The 25,167-nt window shown below is 36.0% G+C and overlaps 1 protein-coding gene across 1 annotated transcript in view; it reads left to right on the forward strand.

The window, feature by feature from the left end:
* The first annotated feature begins 484 nt into the window (after positions 1-484).
* PPFIA1 (PTPRF interacting protein alpha 1) overlaps positions 485-25,167 on the forward strand; it is a 58,100-nt gene continuing 33,417 nt past the window's right edge. Inside the window, 8 exon segments of the mRNA XM_040560612.1 lie at positions 485-676; positions 1,768-2,031; positions 21,091-21,192; positions 21,849-22,013; positions 22,896-22,970; positions 23,394-23,495; positions 23,732-23,953; positions 24,691-24,837. Of these exon segments, the coding sequence (XP_040416546.1) occupies positions 1,768-2,031; positions 21,091-21,192; positions 21,849-22,013; positions 22,896-22,970; positions 23,394-23,495; positions 23,732-23,953; positions 24,691-24,837 (1,077 nt within the window). The 5' untranslated portion in view covers positions 485-676.

The following is a 25,167-nucleotide window of genomic DNA, read 5'->3' on the forward strand; positions in this document are numbered from 1 at the left end:
AGCGTGCCCACGGATCGGATGGACGGCTGGAGCAGAACAACAGGTCCCCCGTACCGCGCCTTCCAAACTGGTGTCGGCTCCTCGCTGCTGGGATTATAAATGTTTGAACTAAGACCCAGGAAACTGAAAGGAGAGCCTCCTGTTGGAATTAATAGGAGAGAAAAGAAAGGAGGCTTTCCCAAGTCCTTCACGAGAAAACTCGAGCTGTTTTCCCATGCTGTCTGTATTCCGTTTAATAACGCAATTGTGACCTGAGTGGAATTTCCAAGCGATGAACTATTGAAGCTTGTTGCACCAGTGCATCAGACTACATTTTTTTCTCTGCACATGATTCCCCTATCCCAGCTGTTGCAGGACCTACGGGCCAGTAATAGAGAGACGGGAAGCTGAGGCAGTGTATTTTCACATTCTTCTCTTCTGGGGACTTGGCTAGTTAGCTGGAGCTGCTGCTGCTTTTTATTGGATCTGCTTTTTACTCGGCAGGTTTATTTGTTTTCACGTGCATGGGGTGTTTCAACTAAACAGACGTTGGACTAGACCTGAATGGATGCTTTGCAACCTAAAAGGTTTTGGGGGATAACCAAAAACTACTAAAAAAAAAAAAAAGAGAGAGAAGAACTGGTACTACAGGAAACTTGGGGCCTGTTTTCCGAGCCTTTTTATTTTATTGAGCAAGGTAAATAATGTAGTGGTGTTGAAAACACAGGGCTTATGGTTATCATGCATGAAAATGTTACAGAGCACTTCAGGCTGTTCAGAGTCTTTCAGCAGATTCAGAGGTGTAGTCCTGCTAAAAAACTCTACATCTGTTCATTTTTTCTTTAAAATGAGTATGAAGCATAGGAGTGAGAACAAACTGTGGGACTTGAGAGGCTGGGAAAACCATTTTTTCTTGTTCTGTAGGTTTGTGATGTTGAGAGAGGATGTCTAAAGAACTTTCAGTGGTTCAGTGAAAGTGTGCAGTAATTGTATTTTTCTCCATGCCTTTTAAAGCCTTGATGTTTTAGACACTTGCAGTGATCTTTTAGGGTCTCCTAAAAGACCTTCCAGTTTAACAGTAGTAAAGTACTCGCATTTGCATAGTTAATTGTATTCATACTCTGCCTTGAATTATTTTCGCTTACCTTTACTGTTGTTATCCACAGCGACAGCTGCTACCACTTTGTAATGAAATTTTTTCTTTTTATCTTCCTTTACATGTTTATCTCTTGAATTGGACTATTTGGATTTGCCACTAATTTATGTGCATCACATTTACCATAGAGTTTCTGCAAGCCAGCAGCATAAGCTTAAAGTACTGTTTTAGATATTATCTTTCTATGTTTCAAGAGTTGGAAGAAGCATATAATGATTCTCCAAATATGCAGTGTAATCAGTAACTGTTTTAAGTATATAATTTTTTGGTGGCTTGCTGCATGCCTTATCTTTCTTTTTTTAAAGATCTCAGCAGCAGTTTGCTCTTAACAAAAATATAAATCCATTAAAATGAGATCATAGTTTGAAATGCAGCTGTAAAAATCTGGTTTTGCAAGATGTCACAGGATTCTCATTATGAAGTGATGCCTTGATTGAATTGATTGTATACCTTTTCACCTGCAATCTTAATGAAATAGTGGCAAACACTAAGGTGTTGGCAACCTTTGCTGATGCTATCATTGGGAGAGCTAAGCTGGTGTTATGGGTAGTATCCAAAGTCCCTTTGCTTATCCTGTTTAGATTTGTTTGACTTAAATTTATGGTCTTTGTTTTGTCTTGTTTTGTTTCAAGATGATGTGTGAGGTGATGCCAACCATCAGTGAGGCAGAGATTCCCTCGGGGGGAAATGGAGGCCATGGTTCAGGTTCCCCATTACAGTCAGATGCTGATTCCCATTTTGAACAGTTAATGGTATCCATGTTGGAAGAAAGGGATCGCCTTCTGGAAACACTAAGAGAAACTCAGGAGACGCTAACACTGACGCAGGGCAAACTACATGAAGTTGGTCATGAAAGAGATTCCTTGCAGAGACAGCTCAATACTGCACTTCCACAGGTATGGATGTTTTGAAAGGAAGGTATTTTTTAATATTTTGTTTTCTTTGTGCTTTTTAATTGTCTTTTTGTATATTGAATTTACTGAACAGTCAGGTTATATTAGGGAAAGATCAATCTAACCTAACACTTCCCTGAAGTATCTGTTAGTACTTGCTCAGTTTGAGAAAGATAAAAAAGCAAGGCAGGCAGAGAACATCAGCCCTTTCCCTCCAGTGTACGTTCCCTGTTTCTGGCATTTCTTCGGCTTAGGGATAGCCTGAGTGCAAGGTCGTCTCTACATTGTTGTGTTTAATAGAACTTGATGGAGTTTCTTCTGTCACTAGTATTTTTCTATGTTGGTTCTAACTGCCTGGTTCATTCATGTGCTGAAGAATTAAATACAGACCATTTTGGGAAAGAAACCAGGCCATTCTGATACTGTTACGGACATGAAAATTCTGGTGCCTGGTGAATACGTGCTGAGTTGTTACAGCAATGTAGAAGTCTGGGAGTGTTGCTTAACTCAGTTCCTTTTGGAGAGATTTTTTTTTGTCTTGCTGGGAGTTGGCAATTACTAACTTCTGGAGGATGCAGCATGCTAACATACAGCCTATAGTACTGAATGTATTCTATATGGCAGTAGTGTGTAGCTAGGAAAGATCAGGTGTCTACAGAAATTCTGTTTTTATCCATTCATCTTAACACAAACAAGCTAAAAACCCCCAAACAAAAGAAACAGCCAACCAAACAAAAAAACCCTGAACTTTGAACACTCTGGAAAGTATTTGATTGTAGGCAAAGCAGAGACCATTTCCAGTTGTCATTGAACTGTTGATATCCTTACACTTTGCAGCAAGCTTGGTTGATGTCCCAAGTGTGCCATGATGATATTGAACTCCGCTTTCATTGTTCCAAGAATACATAGAATTTTTACATGTTTACATATCCTTAAATATCATTGTTACTGTTTATACAGTTTAAAACAATTTTAAGCCCTCGTATTTCCACTGTACTCATCATAATGCAGTCACTGTATGACTTTTGGCATGGTATGGTAAGCAGAAATTATTCGGGGACAGAAGCTAAAAAGTGACGTGTTAATGTAGTTGTATTACATCGTTATGATGGAAATCAGGAGAAGTTTCCAACCTTTGCTGCTCCCTGTGTTAAATCATGTGCTGCAGGCAAAAATCATTCTTTGTTTTTTTTTGTTGTTTTTTATTGTAATAATTGTGCCTTCTCTTCAGCTGCTATTTCAGGTCTGCTGCATTAATGGATGCCATTAACCAGTTGTATAATCTGTAAACTGGACTTGAATTTGTAGCTGAGTAGAATCACCAAAGCTCTAAAGTGTGCTATTCTTCTTTCCTTTTTAATTCTCAATTTTCCTTTTTAAATCTTGTAAGCTACTAATAAGTAAATATTTCTTTCTAAACATTTTTTGAAAGATTCATGCAGTTCAACAGTCGCCAATTTCATGAATGTCGTATGGTTCCTTCTGAAATCAATAGGAAACCAAGTCTCATAGTTCTGTTGAGAAAGAAATTTTACTGCAACTTTTTATAAAAATAGATCAAAGAATGGATTTTTGTAGATCGCAGTTGGAAAATAATGTTGTGGTGTGAAACTATACCACTTAGAAAGTGACAATTGATTGTGCTTTCAAAAGTTACATTCATAAAATATTTTATTATTCTTGCTGCAAATCAGAAATGTCTAATGTATTTGACAATTTTTTGTTGTTACTGTGGTAATGAGTGGGTTATTTCAGATGTGTAAGTTTCTGGCAAAATTCTAATTTCAATTCTAGTAAGTGTTCACTAGGAAAACTTTTTGGTGGCTATGGTATTTGGAGCTAGTCAAACTTTTTTAATTATTTCAAGCTGAGCATTCTTTTGAACTACTGTCTCAAATGACCTGTTGTTCAGCTGTGGATTTCAAGTAGGGGTAGAAGCAGGTTAACTTTAAATTTACTGACAACTGTATTACAGATTTTTCAGAAAAAAAACATTTAACAGTGCAATCTTGTTCTTTTTTGTTAATCACAGTAGATATTTTAAATTTAGTAGAAAGATGTGAAGATCAACTTGGGTATTTGAACAAATACTAGTATAGTTGCATGAATTACTAAGTCACTATCTAAAAAATGTATTATTTCTGCCCTGGCCTAGTGTGTACATGCAAATAGTCTTTGAAATTGATTCCAGAGTACTTTATCCTCAGAAGTATTGAATTGACTTGTTAGTAGATGCACTGTACCTGGTTTACATATTTAGCCGAATCAACCAGTTAGAGATGTTCTGATGATTAATGGAAAATTCTTGTATAGAAGAAGGAATGGCAGATTGATTGCTTCTGCATCAAAAGTTCTGTTTTTACTATGAAGACACAATCTTGGATGGCATCCCTGTACTTAACTCCTTACATTCACCGAGTTTCTGTGTGTAGAAAAGAGGCCTGTACCTCTGTGTATATAGTTAAAAGGAAAAAAAAAAAAAGACAAATCAGTACTTGTGTATATGCACATCTTTGTAAGTTATAAAAGTAAATGCAATTTATTCTACAGCAGTGATGTCTGTTCTTCAAAATAGAAGAGAAATAGACCCCTTTAGTACATTTGTAGTATGGTGGGCAGCTAGTAATTTAAAGGCGTCTGTTCTAGCTCACAAAACTGAAACAGCTATTCAGAGCAGGAAGACGTTTTTATGGATCTCTAGTTCACAAAATGAAGAGCATTCTCATAGGTGTACTTTGTTACATTTACATTGAGTAAAATTGATAAGCTTTTCTTGTATGAACAGCTAGAAATGAAATTTATCAACACTGGCTTCATAAAATAACTGTCATCTTGTTTAATTTAGCTGTGATTTTTGGTTTCTGAGAGTTACCATCTCTTACCTTGGTTAAAGTTTACTCTGACCTTGGAAAGTGAATTCGGTGAAATCAAATTGCCATGTAAGAATTCAAAACTAAATTTATTTTTCCTAGTACTGTTCACAGAAATAATGAAAATGAGCTTTTTACTTTGAGAACTTAAAGAACTTGTCTTTTTAGTGTAAACATGTTCAGTTATGATTTAACTATGGTTAGATGAATAACTGTCTGTTATTTTCCATGTTCTTTATGTGCCATCTAGAGTTTTTTCTACAAAATTTAAGATTACTGTGCTTTAAGTTTGTAAGTCAGTCTGTGGAACGTATAGGACACTAGTGCGTTTAAAATGTACATTTTGAACTTAAGGTTGATGAGTTCCAGGTGACTACCAGTTTTTGCTGTTGAGGTGTTACAGAGTTCAATATCCTGGTAGGATTCCATGTAGAAGTTTCTGTAAATGAGAAAATGTTTATTTTGGGTAGAGAAGGCTGGCATTTAAATTACACAAACTCTGGTACCTAGTACAAATAAAAATACAGTTGATGAATTCACAGCAACTTTTATCAGGATGATAATCATGTATATTACAGAATTTTACAAGCTGATGAGCAAATATGATGCTTTTGTAATATAGCAATATTCTTAAGATCTACCTGAATCCTATATTTCTAATCTTTTAGTCTGAAATTTATCATATTCTTTTCTTTGCAGGGTAAATTAAATGAAGTTTAGAAGTTTTTTTCTGTTTGTGATGGTTCCTTTCAGAACTTCTATATTCAAGGAGGTGTACGTTAGGGACAGATGAGAATTTTCTGTTAGAGGCAGTGTGTGTGTGAAAGTAAAAACACTTTTACTGTAATATGGAGTTAAATATGGAAAAAAGCCGCATATAATTTTGGTTTGGCCGTACATAGTATTTGAATGTAAAGCAAGTCCTTGGTAGGTCATTTTTAGTTACGTTCTATCTATAGTAAATATTTAATCGCTACTATATGCTTCAGTTAAAAATAGCATCTCTGTTTATATTTGTGTTCAATTAAATTCAGATCCGTCTCTATATAGCAATTTTCCTTAGTTTCAGAAATACAACTTGATATCTTGCTTGTAGGAAAAATCTAAAGTATTGGTCTGAAGACTACCCTGGTATTGTTTTATAATGACGAATTTATAGATGTCATTTTAATACTGGTGTTATTTGGATTTCTTCCAGACAGGTTTTAAATAATACAGGATGTCATAGATGAAGAATCAAGGTCTTGAATTGTACGTAGGTATGAAGAACACAGTTACAGAAACTACATTAAGTAAAAGGCTTGCCAAACTTTGCAGTAGCTGAAATTTCCTTAGCATTTTAAGTGCAGCTCCATTTACAGTATTCATAACTATTCAGCCTTGAGGTGACGTAGCCTATACTGCTTACTCTAGGAAGATGCAGTACTGACTTCTGAGTAAAAACCATTAGTCTCAGCAGTGAGCTGTCTGTCCAGAAGTGATAGAGATCTAAAAAGATTTCATTTGTGTGAATGTATGTCAGAGCAGACATATCCTCCATTTCTTTCATCCCATTGTGACAGCGGAGATGAACATGACTCTTTCAGATGCTCTTTCAGGCAAGTGTAATTTTAGTCTTGTCTCTGTGTTCAGCTGTAGTTGCTGAATCTTGGCACTTAGTAAATTACTGGATTGTCTTTACACTAGCTTAAGTCAGGTGGGGGTATGAATTAATGTTCAGGATTCACTGAGTATGGCCATAAATCCCAGCTTTCCATGTTTTCTTCACAAGGCAGCTTGTGTCCAAAACCTTCAAAAAATGAAGGGTTATCTGAAAGTATGCTCTATGACGGGTCAAAAAGTGGAGTAGCCACATTTTTAACAATGTTGTGGTCTGTAGGAGTGTATTCAGAACCAAGCCACTAGCATTAGTTCCAACTTCTCAGTTTTTCATTTAAGTATGTTTGTGTGAGTTTATGGAAATGTCCCGCCCCATCCAGTAGTCATTTACTTGGGTGTTGTTAGCAACTAGCTGTTTACACTGTGCTTTTGATTTAGGTTATCTTGATTATAAATTTACTTTTTATCTGGATTAAATTTAAAATTAGTTTTACATTTTCTTGTATACGAGGGTAAATTTTAGTGCTATTATGCTGTTCCATCAGTCTCTTTAACAATGACAAAAAAAGTGAAGTCCAAAGCAATTGTTGTTATTTTCCTTAGCTGGTTTCTGGGAAGGATGTTTTGGTGACTACACAGAAATGCTTTGTGTTTGTTTTAATAGTGATTTGTGGATGTGGCCCTGAAAGATGATCTAGTGATTTGTTTTTTCACACTCTTCAGTTACTGTGTACAAATGTCTGATAATGGGCTTATTAACTTCTGATGTGCAGTAGTCTAACTTGCAGTCTAACAAACGGGCTGTATGTAAGCTTGGGTGAAAAGAGCTCTAACCAAAACAAGCAGTTTATAAAATACATAGCATATTCAGAATGAGGTGAACTTTGCATATATACTCATCTGTGCTAACTAGCCTGTAGCCACCTGTACAACAAGTAGTATTTATACAACAAATAGTATTTATTTTGGTATCCTGAAAACAGAGAATTCTTTATCTGCCAGCCCTTCTATTTTTTTCTCTGCTTTTTAGGAGTATTCCTCAACAGTACTTTAAAGATGTCCGCTAGCAAGACATAGAGTTTCAGTGTGGCTATTTAGCTGCAATTTCTATCTATGTTTTTTTTAAGAAAAAAAATTCTTTCTTTAAAGATAAATAGTTAAATACATTTTTTTCTCTTATGAGTTCTTAGTGCCTTAACATCCATTACTCTGTGACTTTGGTTTCTTCGGTCTGGTATTTATTTAGGAGAGATGGATATTATCTTTATTAACACTATAGGATTTGAACTTAAAATGAAGATCATACATTTGTGGTGTAAGTGCTTATATAAGTTAACTGACTGTCAAATTTCCACAAGCCTGGTGCTTCTAGAATATTCATTAAAACGTTGGAGAAAACATTTCCCATGTGATTTTTACTGAATTACAATCGGAATGTATTGATGCCACATTTAAAATCAGAAAATAGCTTACAGAATGTAGCATAAAAACTTAAGTCAAAAAGCATAAGGATAAAAAACACAAATTACTTTGGAATATGTAGATCGTGCATAGTTAACAATGTTATCAGAGAACTTGAATCTTTGGAGAGAACTTGTTGGCTGTCCATTAGTAACTTTGTTTTTTATACTTCCGAACTGCATTCCACTACTCAATTAATACACTTAATTGTTTCACTTTATTTTGTATTTTAATTTTCCTTCTTTAAAGGAATATAATAGATGTCATGATGTAAGCTGCTTTTTAGCAGTTAAGACAGTTTAATTCACTACATGTATGTAAGGCTGAATGGTATCTGACATGTTTTAGAAAATACTTCTCGTAATTTCTTGTGCGTATGGATTTCAATCCACAAATGCTGAGAGGGGATAAATTTGCATTGTGTGTGTTGGGTAATCTGAGTGTTCGTAACTTTCCAAGTGCATTTTTCTTGTAAGCTTGTCTATGTAGTCTCCAGATGCAAGTGGGGAAATGTGTGGCAGTTCTTGCCAGGAAAAATGTTTTCACATTCTCCAGGCTGAAAAAAATTATTATTTTGCTGTTGAGTGGAATGAGATTTTTTATTCAACTTGACTTTTTTCACAGAAGTGCATGCAAATACTGTTTCTGCGTTTTGTAAGCTCCAGATAATTTTGTAGTGAGCTGAATGCGTGTCTGTAGGTCGCTTGAGGAGACTATTCTCCTAGTTCATATATACAGAACTGGAGGAGGACTGTGGTTACAATGCTTCTTAAAAGTATTGCTCAGTTTGATTTTGATTTGTTAATTCCCTCTGTAAATGGATGTGACTTGTTGGTTAAGTTGTCTTTTACTGGTGACCTTCATCTATTTCAGACTTTACCTTGGGTTTCATGTAAGTGCTACTGAAAACCAGCTCCTTTTCTTCTGGCTGGCTGTCATGACAAGGCTCTGGGGCCGGTTACTGCAGTGACTAGAGCTGTAGCGTTTTTACAAAAAGAAGCTTTGTTGCTTAATCTTCTATTCTGCTATTCCATAGTGGCTGGCCTTGAACTATGCTCATGTGTTTATGTTCGTGTCTGCTCAGGAAATGGTTTTTGAGGATGGTAGTGAACGTTTTAACTGGAATATAATTTTGGTTGCATTTGAAATATACTGTGACTTCTTGATGGCCGCAAACAAGTAAGAACAGTCAACATATCTTATCCCATAGTTCTTCTGTTTTACAGTTATGTTTTGAGAAATATGTATGTTTAGAAAAAACATCTGGCTTTAGAACTTCTATGAAGTGCTCCAAGATTCCTTGGTGAAAAGGTCCTAATGCTCCCAGTACGAGGCATAATCAGATATCTTCAAGATGGATTTGAAACAAACACCTTCAATGATGTGGCTAAAAGCTTGAAAATTTTGATGCGTATGTCTATGTAATTTTGTTAAGAGGAGGAAAAAAATGTCCTCTTGGAGATTAAGCAAGTGTTTTCCATTTGCTGCTGCAGTAGTGAAATGGGCAACCTTTGATTTTTTTTCTGTAGAACAGTTGTCAGTGTATGCTCTGAGCCATGCTGTGTCATGCCTTACTCCCCTATTGCTCATACATGGCATGGTTTGTTACCCAATTCCATTTAGCATCTAATTGTCTAGAAGTTTTCTGTGCTTTCTTTGTTTTAATCCTGCCTCTCGTGTATAAATACATACCAAATTTGGTACAGGTCAGTTACAATGTTTTGTAGGGAAACATTGCATTTAAGAACACATTCTACCGTATGGTTCTTTTTAAAGGTAAATATCTGGTGAAAATTAGTAAAAGAATGCACACCACAGGTTAACAAACTCCTTACTGTAGAAATTGTTCTTTTCCTACCTCAAGTTTACAGGACGGCACACAGTATAAGGATGTAATTATATAAGCTTAGTAGCTGATTCATTTACACAGTGTAAAACAAAATATTTCAGGAGGTGCAGTTTAAACAAAGAATTTTTATGTCAATCTATACAAAGTTTAGATTGGCCGTCCGTATAGTTGAAAGACTTCACTATGAATATTAATGTAAACAAACTGTCTTGCAGCTGGCTGAAGTTTAATAATCATTGTCTTCTCAATACTGATGATTTCCTGTAATGAGAAATGGTATTTATTTTGAATTACTTGAAAAGGAATTTTGGCTACCCAAATCCTTAGTGTAAACGGTAAAACTTTCTTTAATGTGGAGAAGGCTTATTCAGTGAACAGGAATGTAAATTGCTGTTATTTTGAAGATACTAGTTCTCAGCAAATAACCAATTTGATTAGTCTTTTTTTTAAATGCTTCTGAACTTTCTGAGTGTGATCATAAAACAAGCCACTGACAAGGGGGAGAGATCTGCAAGTGGAATTGCTTGCTTGTTTCAATGTGTGCTCGATACAAATCGATACAAAATTTTTCACACTGTAAATTTAACTTTTCAAAAAGAAAATTAGGGGGGAGGAATTCTGTTGTACATATCTGAAAGAACTTCTGACTTGATCAATGGCAAGGTTTAAACTGTGGATTTGTGGGTTTGCATTGTGTATTCTCAAGTATTTTACGTGAGCCTGTCACAAAAATCATGTAGCAATATCTACTTTTGACGATAGAATGTCAGTGAAAACTCATTTTCTCTGCACCTCTATCAATAAAGGGGAAATCTGTTATCTGAAGTGTGTTTTGGACTTAAATTCTGTTACCAGCTGTGCTTTTCACTGTAGTTTGTGCATAAATAAGTTTTGTGGTTTTACTATTCACAATGGGAACCTGAACTTTGTGTAATACAGTATTTTTAAGGTTTTTTACGTCACATTTAAAGTCCCAACTGACAGCTCACACTTCAGTCTCTTGCTTCTGCTAGGATTTAAGACGGGACACATCTTGTATTTTAATTTGGAAACACAGAGATGAAAAACTTTTGACCCCAATCAGATATCCTTTAAAGGTTTGAAGGGGATTATGTGATATGAAAGTTACGTGTAGCACTAGCACTTCTTCAGATAATCTAAACTTTATGGGTATGAAAGATGACTATATCTTAGAGACCGTGGTTGGAAGAACAGAGCTTGTGTGGAGAACAGTTTTTCAGACCTTGGTTATGTGGTGAATTTGTTTGGGGTCTTCACATGTTTATGCATGTTTTAGGGAAATATCTATAATTAGAATATCTTTTTGAAGCTCTGTCTATTTGCCATATTAATTTTGTGTGAATGACTAAAGCTGGCTTAAATAGTTTCAGGGATGCCTTGGAATACTACTGTGAATCTTCCTAGAGTAATGTGTTTTTAATATGGTATTATCGTTTTGATGCATTTCATGGTGAAATGTCTCTGAAGGGTCATTACATTCTTATATTAACTTTATGTTGAAGAACATGGGGCAGGTGCATCTGGTAATTTCTTTCTTTTAGAACACACAGCTTGTGCTTTCAGAATGTCTTTTGAGGGTGTGGTTTGACAATATCTTCTAAAACTTGAGTCTGTTTCAAGAAATGTGGAATTAGTTCTGGCAAAGGGAAAAATCAAAAAGCTTTTTAGGATTTTAGCTTTCAGTGCTTGTCCATGCAGGAAAGAAGCTGCCCTTTTCCCCTCTTGTAATCTCTTTATGTTCATACGTTAATGCAGTTCTGATTCCTTGTTGTAACTGTAGTCTTTAGAGATTGCTTAACTCTCTTCTGTATTTTGTGTAATGGTTATAGAAGATTGGCCAGGGAGGTAGTAGGGGAGAAATGGGCCAAGCTAATCTTTTCTCTCAGCTGTGTATAAGGCCTCAGGGTCTCCTGGTTGCATCATTCCTTCGTTTGTAGCCTAGCATGGAACAGGAGGTACTTGCTCTTCAGACCAGGTTCCTCACTAATCCGTCTTTTGCTCCAGTATCTGTTACTGGTTACAGCGTGTTAAGATTGTCCTCTTCTCTTCTTTTTTCCCTTCTTGCAATTTCATGTTAGTCATATCCCTGGCTTTGTTCTGTGATGTAACACGTTGGACTCCATGATCCTTGTGAGTCCCTTCCAACTCAGGATAATCTGTGGTTCTGGTTTTTGGGTTCAGGCAGTTGTTAGAAAGTGTGATGGAACTGTTTGTTATAAATATTCTTTGTGCAGTCAAACACCAAACAACAAAACATTAAAAAAGCATAAAAATAAATTGTTTTGACAATCTGTGTTACTGGGTTAAGCTCTTGTGTTTAAATATTGGACGTGTCTATTTTAAGACATGAAAAAACTCTTTTTGAATAGGCTTTAGATTAGCTTTTATTGCAAAAATCAAGTGACTGTTCCATGGAATGGTGCAATTGCATTCAGTCCAAATATTGCAGACTTAAGTATTTAGCTTTAGTTAGTAAATCCACTTAGCATAGAAACTGGATGATATAGTACAAAGAAACAGAAAAATAGAATGTAAAGGGACTGTAAGTTCAATTACCTGCTGAAGACATCTATCTGTCCTCATTGAGTATTACTTGCTTAAACAAGTTTGAAATCATAAAACTGAACTGTTCATCAGTTGGCAAAAAAGTGTGTGTTTGTGTGTATATGTAATAGCAGAGCACTGAGGGGGAATGCATGTTGATGCTTGTTTAATGAGGGTGGCTTGGCCAGCCTTATTCAGATATTCCCAAGCACTCCCTTTTAACACGGTGTGAAAAATGTACTGTACAACTGCTGGCCACAGAACTAAGCCTGACAACTCGAGGCCAAGATTAATGGCTGGAATAGGGCAGGGCAGTGCCGTGCCTCAGCTGCTGCTTACGGTTTTTGCGAGCGGAGGTATCTTGTCACCGAAATAGTCGTGTGCGGAGGTTCTTGTTCTGGTCTATTTCTGGAAAAAAAAAAAAAAGTGTAGTATTCACGTGCGGATTGAGATGCTGAAAGTCAGTATTCAGGATTAAATGACTTTTAATTTTGAAGTCATAGAAATTTAATTTTAAATGTCAGCTGAGTGAGAATTGTGCTGTTCCTTGTGAGTGCAGTGTGTTTGGAGTTGAATAGGGAAAAAAAAACACCATGTTTTTTTTTTTTTTGCCCAAGGAAACTGACAGTTCAGTATTGTTTACAACTTAAAAGATCTTGTTACAGCTTTTGTGGTAGCTGCTCAGCCTCCATAACTGGGGAAGTCCACTAGAAATATTGGACTTGTGTGAAATTTTCTCAGCTATCTTGCAGTTACTTTACAGTTTGACATTTTTAGGAGTGTTTTATGTTGTGAAATCCTGTACAGGATCCTCTTGACCAACTTTTATGTGGAGAGGAGAAATTTAAATGAAATCTCTATAGTGTCATATTAAAGATGGAGACTGGTTTTGCCTCATATCTTGTCAAACTGGTAAAGCAAGATTCTTCCTCTTTAATTAAGTACAACTGTATTCTCCTTTTGCCATAGTGGATATGGGTGTGGGTAAGTTTTTTTTACTGACATGGACTCCAAAAATGGAGATGCCTAAAGCTACAACTAAGAAGTTGTCCTACTACTTACTGTATTAGTTACTAATCAAAATAGACTAGGCTAGGGGTGTAGGAATGAGGTTATTCACACTGAAACCCTTCAGATTCATTAATTTAGGGTTTAATTGAGGCATTTGTTTTCCCAGCCCCCCCCCCCCCCCCCCCCCAATTGTTTCTCAAATTGTTTCTGTGTTAGGTAAACTATTCTTCTGGAAAATGAGTAGTTGGATTGACGCAGTATTGAAGAGGATTGCTGTATTACTGACCAGTCTGCACCAAGTATAACCAAACCCCCCATGTTTAACAGCTTGCTCTTCCATGATGACCAATGCTTTCCTGATAGATATTAAGGGGGAGAGGGGGGGGGATTTGGTATAGCTGTTCTCCGATTCAATATATAGTCTTTGTAACCCATCTGTAGCTTAAGTAGTTTAAAAGTCTCTGTTAAAGGTAGTGTCTACTCTGGGTTAACTGAAAATAGACTCTGTGATCCACTGTACTTTGAACCAGCCACAGATGCTGGCAATGATTTGTTGAGGCTGATGAAGTGATTAACCTGTTACCTGGAGAAAACTTGAATTCTTAATCTTTCAGTGATATCAAGGCTATCTGCCTTTCAGGAAGATGCTTAGCAAACTGCAAATTTAGACCTAAACCAAGAGTAACTGAGAGATATTTTCTGACTTGTTTAAACAATCTTTTGTTCTCTTTTCTGAATTTTACAGATGCACAACGAGGTTGGTTTAGCACTGAAGAAAATAGGATGTTGCTGTGGCTTAGTTCTGAATATTACCAGCAAACAGTCTTGTAGAAATTGACTACTGTATTCACTGTGTTGTATGTAGCTCTAATTAGTGGTGGAACTTGGAAGGCTCTCAGGTTAGCATGTGTACCTTGCACTGTAAGAAACCGTATGTAATCAGCGACTGGCTGTCCAGTGGTGCACAGATAGTTTTGCACTAGGCTTTGCCCTTAGTCTCATATACATAACAGTGATGGTTTGCAGAATTTAGAGAAAATTAAATGCAAGAATATAGGTGGTAATGACTTTGCAAGTTTATGCAGGCAGTAGTTAATGATTTGAGTGTAGGTGGCTCCTGTTTGCTTTTCTTCAACCTGTGCTTCAGTCGTTGTACTAGGTTTTACGGACTAAATTTCCAAACTGTTCTGCAGCACGTATGAAGTTTGGGTGTTGATTAGTGTGGTGAAAGGAAAACATCTGATTTCTCAAGGGGTTAAAGATTCAGCCGTGCTTTGGGTTGCAGTACTTCTACACTCCCATGCACCGGTAGAAAATGTCAATCAGAAATGTGTTAGATCAGTGAAAGGGGACCTATAGACAGGAAAACATGGAAACTGATGTGTTTTTACCTCCCCTTTTCTGTTAATTCAGTGTTCCTTTTGCAAAGCTGCCAAATACCATCCATCTTCATTTATGTTTTCTTACACTTTGACATGCAGCACTTCCTCAGAGTTCCTAGCAATGAAGTTCAGATTTAATGCCTTGTAGTTAAGGCTCAGTGAATACTACACACAAATGTGAGCAACTCAGTCAAGACGGTAACTGGAAACCTATTACCATGGAGATTGTTTTACTATGAACTTTTCCATTTTGCTCTTGGGCATGTGTTTGGTACCTGCTGGCTGTAAGTTAGAGTTCTTTTGCGCATGCTTTCTGTCAGATGCTAGACAGTTGGTTCTGCTTTCATTGCCAAAGTGGACTGGAAGCAGTGTTTCGTTCCAGAGCAGTAACATTATGCAACTGTAAACATTTTAAAACTTAATTGCATATTTAGGATTGAGCATCATTAGCGACAAAACCCAGATAGGTCAATCCAAGAAGCAAGGTTGAAGAATACCATACCAAAAAAGAGGGTTGGAATGATAGAAGTTACTCAGCTTTAATTTAATATTTGTTTAATATTAATAATTACCCATTAGCTAGGTGCAATGCTTGTTTTAGTGTTTTCATGCAGCGTTACAGCTTTTGTTAGAGCGGAAAAAACAAACAGGCTTTTGAGTCGAGGAAAATGTAAACTAATGAGAGGTGAAAAAAGGTGATACTAAACATTTTAAACTTTTTCCATGCCGCTACTCGGAATGGGAGAAAATTTTTAATAGCAAAGAAATCTGCACCTGTTTTAGTAGTGGGGCTTTTTTGAGTTACAAAACCTCTTATGCATAAGGAGAAATAGAAAAGGAGGCTGGTATGTTAAAGTGTAGTGTATGCTACACTATTCTCACTGATTGGTAGGTAGCTCTGTCAAAATCAGCCACTTTAAACATGAAAATTGCTCTGAAACCTGTTTGATATAACCATATCTTAGTATCCCTTTAAGTAATTTCATACATTCCCTTTTATATTTTTTGTTGTTTTAGAGCAAAAGAAACACTTTTTCATGGACCCGATTCTCTTAATGTTTGAAACAGCTTTTTTATTTCCAGGTTAGAAAATCCAGGTTGTTAGAAAATCCAGATTGTTTGCTTACTGGAAAGTAATTTCATTATGTGAACAGCAAAATATTTTTCTTCACATTCTAGTCTTAATTTTTGTCTTTCCTATTAGCATATGCTACAGATATGGAGGGGTTGAAAGCAATCTTATTTATTATGCTGAATAGGCAAAGCATTGTTTATGTCGGTTGATGTTTCTTCTGATTTCTGCTGTCTGTGCATAACTGCGTTTTCTTGAAAGGCAAGGTTTAATGATTAAAATGTGAATGTTGTAGATGTAACTCTGAGTGATTTTGAATTAAGTAATTGTGATAGCTGAAAAACCTAACCCCTTTTGAGTCAACAACTACAAGCATTTACTTGCTTTTACTAGGCACTTCCAAATTTTATTAAATACTTAAGTATCTTAAAATACTATACATGGGGACATTGGCCCCTGTTGCTACCTACAACCATTGGGTTTAAAATAAGGGGACTATTAAATATCCTGTTAAGCTTAGATATTTTGGTTTGTTCTGATTGCTTTATGACGTCTCTCATTTTCATTTACACATCATTTCGAATAAGTGTGGATGCTGTGTAACAAATAACATGATGAAAGTTTATCTCAAATTACCTTGGTTTCTCATCCCCGATGGCCTGTATTTTTCCCCAGTTCTTCTCATCATCCTTTCAGCTTCTTGGATTTTTGAGTGGATTGTTTTGATATGCAGACCACAGAACAGAATGTTAACAGTAAAATAAAATGTGATGTAAAGATTAAACAGATAAATTCCTCTCACATATTTCTGGCAGATATGTTCCTAAAGATGCAACAATTGCATCTTGATCCTTCTTGATTGCAAGAGGGTAATATTTTCTGGATGAATTAATAGTAGTATGTATTCAAAGGATGTTTGTTTTTATATCTTTTTATCCTTTAAGTTTTCTAGTCATCTTGTTGCTGTTAATCCATGAATCCTTATGTGCTGAGGAGCAGCATCGTGTTTTATTGCGGAAAAAAGTTTTGTGTGTAAACAAATCTCAAGCAACTTTACTGTTGTCTGCAGTTATAGTAGCAAAGAGCATCCCTAGTGTGCAGCTCATGTTGTTAGACTCCTCAGAGAAATAGAAGTAATCCCCAACTTTTCTCCAACTGAAATACTGTTCTTCCTGTCATGTAGCATTTAGGGGCTTGCTTCACTATCTGTGAAACCTACAAACTGTGCTTGTAATAATCATGAAGAAAACCTGTTACCTGAAAGCTGTAATGTTCCTGGATCATCATCTCATAAGCAATCAAGTGTCAGGTCAGACAGCAGAATTCTACAGACTTGACAGCTAGACATCAGCTGGTGCAACCTTTGGAAGGATGTTTGTGGCCTCTAAAATACTAACAGTTGAAGGTCAGTTCTGAACGTTGATGTGGAAGAAACGCAGCTGTTTTAAAAACTTGTGGAGTTTGTGGACAAAACCCAGAAAACATATTACTGAACAATAACAAAGTTACTTTCACTGATTTTCTTTTTTTTGTTGAGTTACCATTTCTTGCAGTAGGAGTGTCATGTTTGGAATGATACAAATTCAGAAAGTTACTTTTTTGAATAAGCATTTTGGTTTAGTATAATAGTTGAACTTTTGCCAGTATGTTCTAGTCAACAAGGGATATTTAGTATATTTAGCACTCTGTTTCTAGTAGTAAATGCTCTGAAGTGCTTATTCTGAGTCCCATCCTTGTCAGTCTTCAGAGTAGGGTATTTATTATTTTGATTGCAGCTGGAAGCAGAGCACAACTTCATTCTGAAGCTCTGTCTTCTCCTTAGGTACAGAATAAGTAATATAGCTCTGCAGATAAGTGGAAGAGTTTTTCAGGATTTTTCTTGTTTCCTTTAATTTCTTCTGTAGATTCATTTGGTGCCAAGGAGGAAATTGAGACAACTTAAACTCTTTTTTGAGATGACAAAGTTGCAAATAGTTTTCTTTTGAACTGCTCGTGGAAATCGGATCGTCTTCTGTTGAACATGGGTATTAAAACTAGAAAAGACATGTCTTTTGGCAGCGTTAACTGAAACTAAGGACATTCAAGTGTTCTTTATAAGGCAGGTTATGGGACTCACAGCAAATACATTTTGTAAAAACAAACAGCAGTGGATGTATTATGCAATGCTAGAAATATGTGTCAGTCTGTTTATACAGCAGCAATATAAATTCCTGTGTGTATTGTTCTTTTTGGGTCATCTGACAGTGTGGTGGTTCATGTCATAATTATGATATATTTGTGCTATAACTTATGTTTGCACAGGAATATGCGATGGAATAGAACTGTCTGTATTATAATCATTTGAAGGGTGAGTAGACTTCCTTTGAAATATACAGCTGTTTTTGTGAAGATGGAGCTTGTACGTGTCTTAGGTAACACTTTATTAATGCTACACAGTGATCCTAAGTTGAGGAAGGGTGATGAAGTGGTGTCTGGTAGTCCTTGCTGCTTTCTTTATCACATACTCAAGACCTGAGATAGTCTGGAAGAACGTAGAACTTACCATTGTCAGCCTGATGTCCTTCGGAGAATTCTATAATGTCTGCGATAGTGAATTTTGATGTTGACACTTGGAGGCTTTTTGCTTTTTCAAAGGAGGGGAAAAAAAAAACAACAAAACCACACAAAAACCCACAACTGGAAAACAAGTTCATATCAAGCTCTTCTGTAAATAATTTGAATCCGTTAATAGTTTCAGTGGTACTTGAAAACTGTTAATTATGAAATATGTAAAGATATGTAAGGTAGGCTTTTGAATAACTACAACTTCAGAACCTCAATTGGGTTTACCTGCACTTACGCTGGAGCAGAAGAGACATGTGCTATCAGTTGCCTGGGAGCTGTGAAAACTCCCACAGAGGGCGTTATTGAAGGTACAGTAAAAACTCTGACATTATGGTGAGTTCTGTAGGCAAGCTCATGGAGTGGATCTTTCCTTCAGTTCCTGTGAAGTGTGAGGTGGACTGTTTCCTTTCTTTGTCTACCTTGCACCCAGGAATCTTTTAAATTTTGTTTTGAATGCTTAAAATTTACATTAGCTATGAAGTTGCTGAACAGGATGTTCTAAGAAGTATATTTCCAGCGGTTTTTACTTGACAGTAACAGGCCATTTTTTAAAGCATGCAAATGAGTCAATGTATAAAGTTGAAATATTCTGATGAAAATTTATATGAATATTAATTAGTAAATATGGTAAAGAAATAGGCTTTTTAGCGGTTGAAAAAATGAAGGAAAATTAAGTGTTTTTTTTCCTGCTGTTGTTTCCTAATTAACTAGGTGGACTGTACTGAATCTTTTTCAATTAACAGACTTTTCTTTAGAAAGAGGGATTATGGTGATGGATTTTGCATCTGTGCTGGTGATATTACTGTTTCTTTCATAGCAACTTTTAAACACCTAATGCATTAGTAATGCCAAAGGAGTTCACTGTAGGTATATGTTGTGCAACGGTATTTTTGTGTCTTTTGTCATGCGCATGTTTTAGAATAAAGCTTACTAAATTAATCTTTCGATTAATTAGATTAAGACGTGTCTTCTGACTGCTTATTTTAGCTGCATGTTAGAATTTGCAGATGTGCTAGTATAATTAGTTGAGTCCTTTTGTTTTTAAGCATGTGTTTTCTGTCACTTTGAATTTTACTGCAAAAGGGCTCCATTTTAAATTTTTTAACTTGTTATGCAGCAGCCGTCTGTTAGGCAGTATATCTTGCAGAGCTTGGAAGACTTAGAGAAGCGTCTTTTGTGCACACAGTGTATTTACATAAGATATTCTTCACAGCTTGCTGTACCTTCATCAACTTACCAGTGCAGCTGTACCAATTTACTGTTTATTAGACATGACTTGTTTTTGTCTTTTCTAGACAGTAGAGAAGACTAACTTGTGTATTAGCATTTCCAACTTTTCTTATACAAGTGCTTCTGTTGTGTTCATCAGCCATTGAAGTGATCTACGTGTATTTAATTTCTTATCCTAAGTTGCACTGATGGAAAAAGTGTGTTTTTTTCCCAGTTTCCTACAAAGCTGTCTTCTAAAGTATGGTCTCGTTCACATTTAGGCTTACGGCTAGTTGTTTCTAATGTGGTTCAGATTACAACTTTAATTTTGTTAGAGTAAGTATGTAGGCAAGATTATTCTCAGTAGTTACTTTTAAGTGTCTTGTATAGTTTCGTATTTCATTATATCCAGAGTATGCTCTTTGAGTTGATCCAGAGTTTGAATGCCATTTATAGTGAGTGTTTCTAGGGAGGCTGTTGCTAGAGTATGGAAATAGCTTAGGATGTAGTAGGTCTTTCAGGTACTCAAGACAATCATATCTTTCTAACAACCCCCCAAATGTAGAAATATATTCTTTACTATTGACTTGTCTCAGTGTTCAAAATAGTGGAACAAGCAAACAAAAAAGCAAGCCATGCAGTAACTGCTGTGTTACCTTAACTGCTGTTTACTGATGCCTTCCCACTCAGTGATGCTTATTTCGGCTTAATTTTGTTTGGTGAAAGCTTTGTTCAAATTGAAGGGGAAGTCTTTTGAAAACTCAAGGGCTCCTCATATAGAAAAATTCTGATTCTTGTTTTCCTGGATTTCTTGCAAAACTGTAGGGAAAAGGTCTGTTCTACTTTTGTTTTGTGAGATTTGGAAGTAGGTATAAGCAAAATCCCTGTGTACTGCTAAACTAGACAAATACAGGTAAAAGTCTGAGTCCTCCAGTGGTGAGCCTTCAAGAATGCTTTGTTACTACAAAGAAGTAACCTGAGTATTTTGGTAAATGGCAGGGTTATGTATTGTCTCTCACAATTAAATGCTGAATAAAAACATCATGTGTTGCTGACTTCTATTTTTTACTGTGCTTATTAGTGCTCTGTTTTTGCATTCCATATAGCAGTCCTTTAAGAAAAAAATCTTTGAAACAACGTACCAAGTGCATTAGAAACAGTTTTTTTTCCCTTTGCTTAACAGGGATACCCTTACTCAGATAATTGCGAGAGGAGACACAAGTTTTTGAAGTACTGGTCAAATGTCTTTTATCTTTGCAGTTGACATTATAAAGGTTTTAAGTGTTTGAATTTAAGCCTGCTTAGCATGACTGTACAATTGTATTGGCTTTAGACATCTGAAATGAATACTTTGAAAAATTGTGTCAAGTGTTCCTATTAATCCACTCTCGCGGTGTCCCAATATTTGTTGTACTTATATTTCTGTCTGGTTTATTTCAGGAATTTGCAGCGCTTACAAAAGAACTAAATGTATGCAGGGAACAGCTGCTTGAAAGGGAGGAAGAAATTGCTGAACTGAAAGCAGAAAGAAATAATACCAGGGTAAGTTCCTTGTCTTCTCTCCAGAATTACCCTTTTTGAAGTATCCAACTATGTGGAGAAAAATATTGAATGTTGAATTTGAAAAGCTAAAAGTTTTTTCCTTGATATTTGTACATGAATCCTCCTGGAGGTGTAAATGTGTGTTGATTAAGAAAGTTTGCAAGCTTATGTATAGCTCCAAATACTGCTGTGCAGAATCCAGAAAGGCTTGTAAGATTGCACTGCTATCTGTCACTCAGCTCTCTTCTAGTTACAATTTTGAAATCATACATTACTTGGGAGCAGAGGAGTAGAGCAGGCAGGCTGTCTGATCTAGCAGCTTACACAGCTGCCAGCAGAGCAGTTGCTGTACAGTTTAGAGTATTTCCTATGTGTATCCTTTCTACAAGCATGCTGTTCCTCATATTGGTGGAGGAACTGGAAAGACCTAGTTAAGTAGAAGCCTCATTTAAAAGCTAGACCAAAAGGGAGCACACATTGTTTGCTCTGATACCGCTCTTAATATGGGCAAAATGTTAAAAATGAGTCTTTATACTTGATGTAATAGTTGTCAGTTCTCAGATTTGAAGTTTAGAATACAAAATGTGGTGGTTTAGGAGGCAAAGCTTTCTGCAGCTGTTCCGAACAGGAATAAACATTGTTGTTTTTTGTTTTAGCTATTACTGGAACATTTGGAATGTCTTGTCTCCAGGCATGAGCGATCTCTCAGAATGACTGTTGTAAAGAGACAAGCTCAGTCTCCAGCAGGAGTTTCTAGTGAAGTAGAAGTTCTCAAAGCACTAAAATCTTTATTTGAACACCATAAAGCCCTTGATGAAAAGGTAATGAAATATGCTAGCTAATGTCATCTCATCCTATCCACCCTTTCTTTTCTGTGGACCACAGTTGTTTGTACTGAAGTTGTAGAAGACAGGTTCTCTGAACTTTTCTCTGTATTAAGATGGTGGCTGTGTTATAAGTGCATTTGAAACTGCTCTCCTAAATTAATATTGCGCTGCAGCAAGGTGCTGGAATTTATTCCTGTATTCCATTAACTGTTCTAATGTAAACCAAGGATGGTTCAGGTGCATTGTATTTGTTGTACAAATGCATACATTTACTTATCTGTATAATATCAGAATTTAGCCTTTTGGTGTTATGTAATATAGGAAGTGGACTAGGGAGAACAGGAAGGAAGGAATCTGCTTATGCTGTCTTATAAAATAAGGCTGAATTAAAGGAGCTTCACCCTTGTGTTGTGCCTGATGTTGGCAGCAGGCTTTGCAAGTGGTAATATAACATCTGTGAATTTTGCTACAAATTCTTAGTTTACCAAACAACTTTTGTGAACTTTATATAAAAATCTTGCAAACTGTGTTAAGGAAAATTCTGTCCCTTCCTTGTTGTGAATAAGCAAAAGTATACACACTTTATGGCTTTCAAAAGGATAGGCAAATTCGGGATATGTTAAGTGAATGTACAGGTCATGTTGAGATATAATTTGCTTACAACAACAAAAAAGCTAGATTTTAAAATATGCATTGTTTATTTAGAAAGTCTTTTGGAGTGTCTTGTATTTGCTATTGACTAAAGATTAAGCTGGTCTCTAAGTTAAATGGTAATAAAGCATTTATTATCTAAAAGGGAATGGTGGTATGGTGATGCATGAAATTTATTTCTTCCTAATTTCAGAGATATCAAATTATTTCAAATGATTCTTTCAGGTAAGGGAGAGGTTACGAGTAGCACTTGAACGATGTAGCTTATTGGAAGAAGAACTAGGTACTACGCATAAAGAGGTAGGTTTATTTTTAAAAGAAATCTTCAGGTGTGCATTGTAGGTGTTTAATCAATATTTGTACACAGTAATTTGAGTTGTTAAAATTTGTTTTTTTTTTTCACTTCTTGTGTTTTTATTTTTTTTACCAAATGGGGATAACTACAGTTTTCAACTGTCACTTTGAAAGAGCAAGAAAGGAGGATGGGGGTGGGGGGCGGGGGGAAAGGCAAACAACCAAAACAACAAAAAGATCCTTTGGCTTTAAAATAAGAACTTTTAGGATGTAATGGCATAAGTTTTTGGGTGCATGTGTCACATTAATACATACCTTATGGTAGAATCGGTAATTGGTTTTGCTCCCTTACTTTTGCAGCTGTTCCTTATATAATTATTGAGATATAAATTGACTGGAAACATACACAAGCTTTTCTTTTCTTTTTAGTTAATGATTTTGAAAGAGCAAAATAATCAGAAAAAAACACTTCCAGATGGGATGCTGGATATAAATCATGAACAAGAAAATCTACCAACTACAAATGGGAAGGTAGAGCCACTTACTTTTTCAGCTAATGTATGATTTTTTTAGTGATTAACTAGAATATTTTAATTTTAAACCATAATAAAAGACTGAATGAAGATTTAATTGAAAAGCCACAATTTCACTGTTTGCAGCCTATCCAATAGAAGAATTATCTTGGGGGAGGGATGTTTACTGCTAAGTAACAGTTGTTTTTTCAAATTTCTGTGTCATATGCAAATACATTTTTTCCTGTTTAATAGAGATCCTCTGATGGTTCTTTGTGCCATGATGAAAACCTCGCTAAAGTAATTGAACTTCAAGACATCATAGATAAGCAAAACAAAGAGCAGACGCAAATGAAAGAACGTCTTACTTCTTTGTCTAGTAGAGTAGCAGAGCTGGAAGAAGATCTTGACACAGCTAGAAAAGACTTAATAAAATCTGAAGAAATGAATACAAAATTGCAGAGAGATGTACGAGAGGTGAGTAATAAACTGTCAAATCTGGGTAGTCACAAGGGCATTTACTTTACAAAATTTGTCATTACACAATTATACCTTGATGTTCTCTGCTTCTTTCAACTTTTTTGATTTTGAAAAGTGAGGAGTGTCAGGAAGGTTGGAACTAGATGATCTTTAAGGTCCTTTCCATCCCATGCCATTCTGTGACGTGATTTCAGATATTTCACACATTTATTAAACTAGAGATTTAACATTGAGGACTCTAACTATGAAAGGTGCTAGAAAAGATGCTTGATCTTTTAAATGTTGACATCATTCATGAAGTTGTTTTTTTTATTTTTAAAGATATACGTTAAGGAATCACTTAATTTCAGTGGTGTGATTAGCAGTTCCTGTTACCAATCACTGATCTCTAAGGTCATAGTCTTACTGTGTACTCCAGAAGAAAAGTATCCTTATTAAATTGGAATGGACCTTAGTTAATTCCAAGAATGCTATCTGACCATTGCCAGGAAGTAAAGATTTGTTTGTGCCACTGAAAAGATAAGTAGCAGATCTGTAGTGTAATAAAATAAAGATCAGTTGTCTTAACTTTTTTTAAACGGTATGTTTACTGAACTTCTGAGCATAAGTTACAGACTACTTTCCAATTCTTTTTGGTTTGTCACGCCACCTCCATTCCTTCCACCTGCCCAGTTTGATCACTAGATAATTATCTCGTATATTAATAACTAGATTCTGTCTTGTGTTTTGCGTAGACTATGGCCCAAAAGGAAGACATGGAAGAGAGAATCACAACTCTTGAGAAACGCTACCTCGCCGCACAACGTGAAGCTACATCTGTGCATGACCTCAATGATAAACTTGAAAATGAAATAGCCACTAAAGACTCCATGCATCGACAGGTTGTAATTTGAAATAAGCTCAAATATTTGAATTAAGATACAAAAGTACATTTTGCTCAGCATAATACTGATGGAAATGTAGATACTATACTAAGGCACTTAACTTTGCTTTTAGGAAGATGAATATATTTGTAATGCACTATTGCTGGTGATTGTTTTTCAGCAGGGAGTGTGTTGTGCAGAATTTTACCCTGGAAGGCAAGATGAGAGAGTTTACTGGGGAAGGGAAGTGGGTTTTAAGCATTTTGATACACTTGATCATGCGGGAGCAGGGCTTCTGTCCACTTTGTGGATTTCTATGTTATATGTATCTTCAGTTTCAAGTGAGAG

This window comes from Cygnus olor, chromosome 5 (assembly GCF_009769625.2).
Source record: "Cygnus olor isolate bCygOlo1 chromosome 5, bCygOlo1.pri.v2, whole genome shotgun sequence".
NCBI classification, from domain to species: Eukaryota; Metazoa; Chordata; class Aves; order Anseriformes; family Anatidae; genus Cygnus; species Cygnus olor.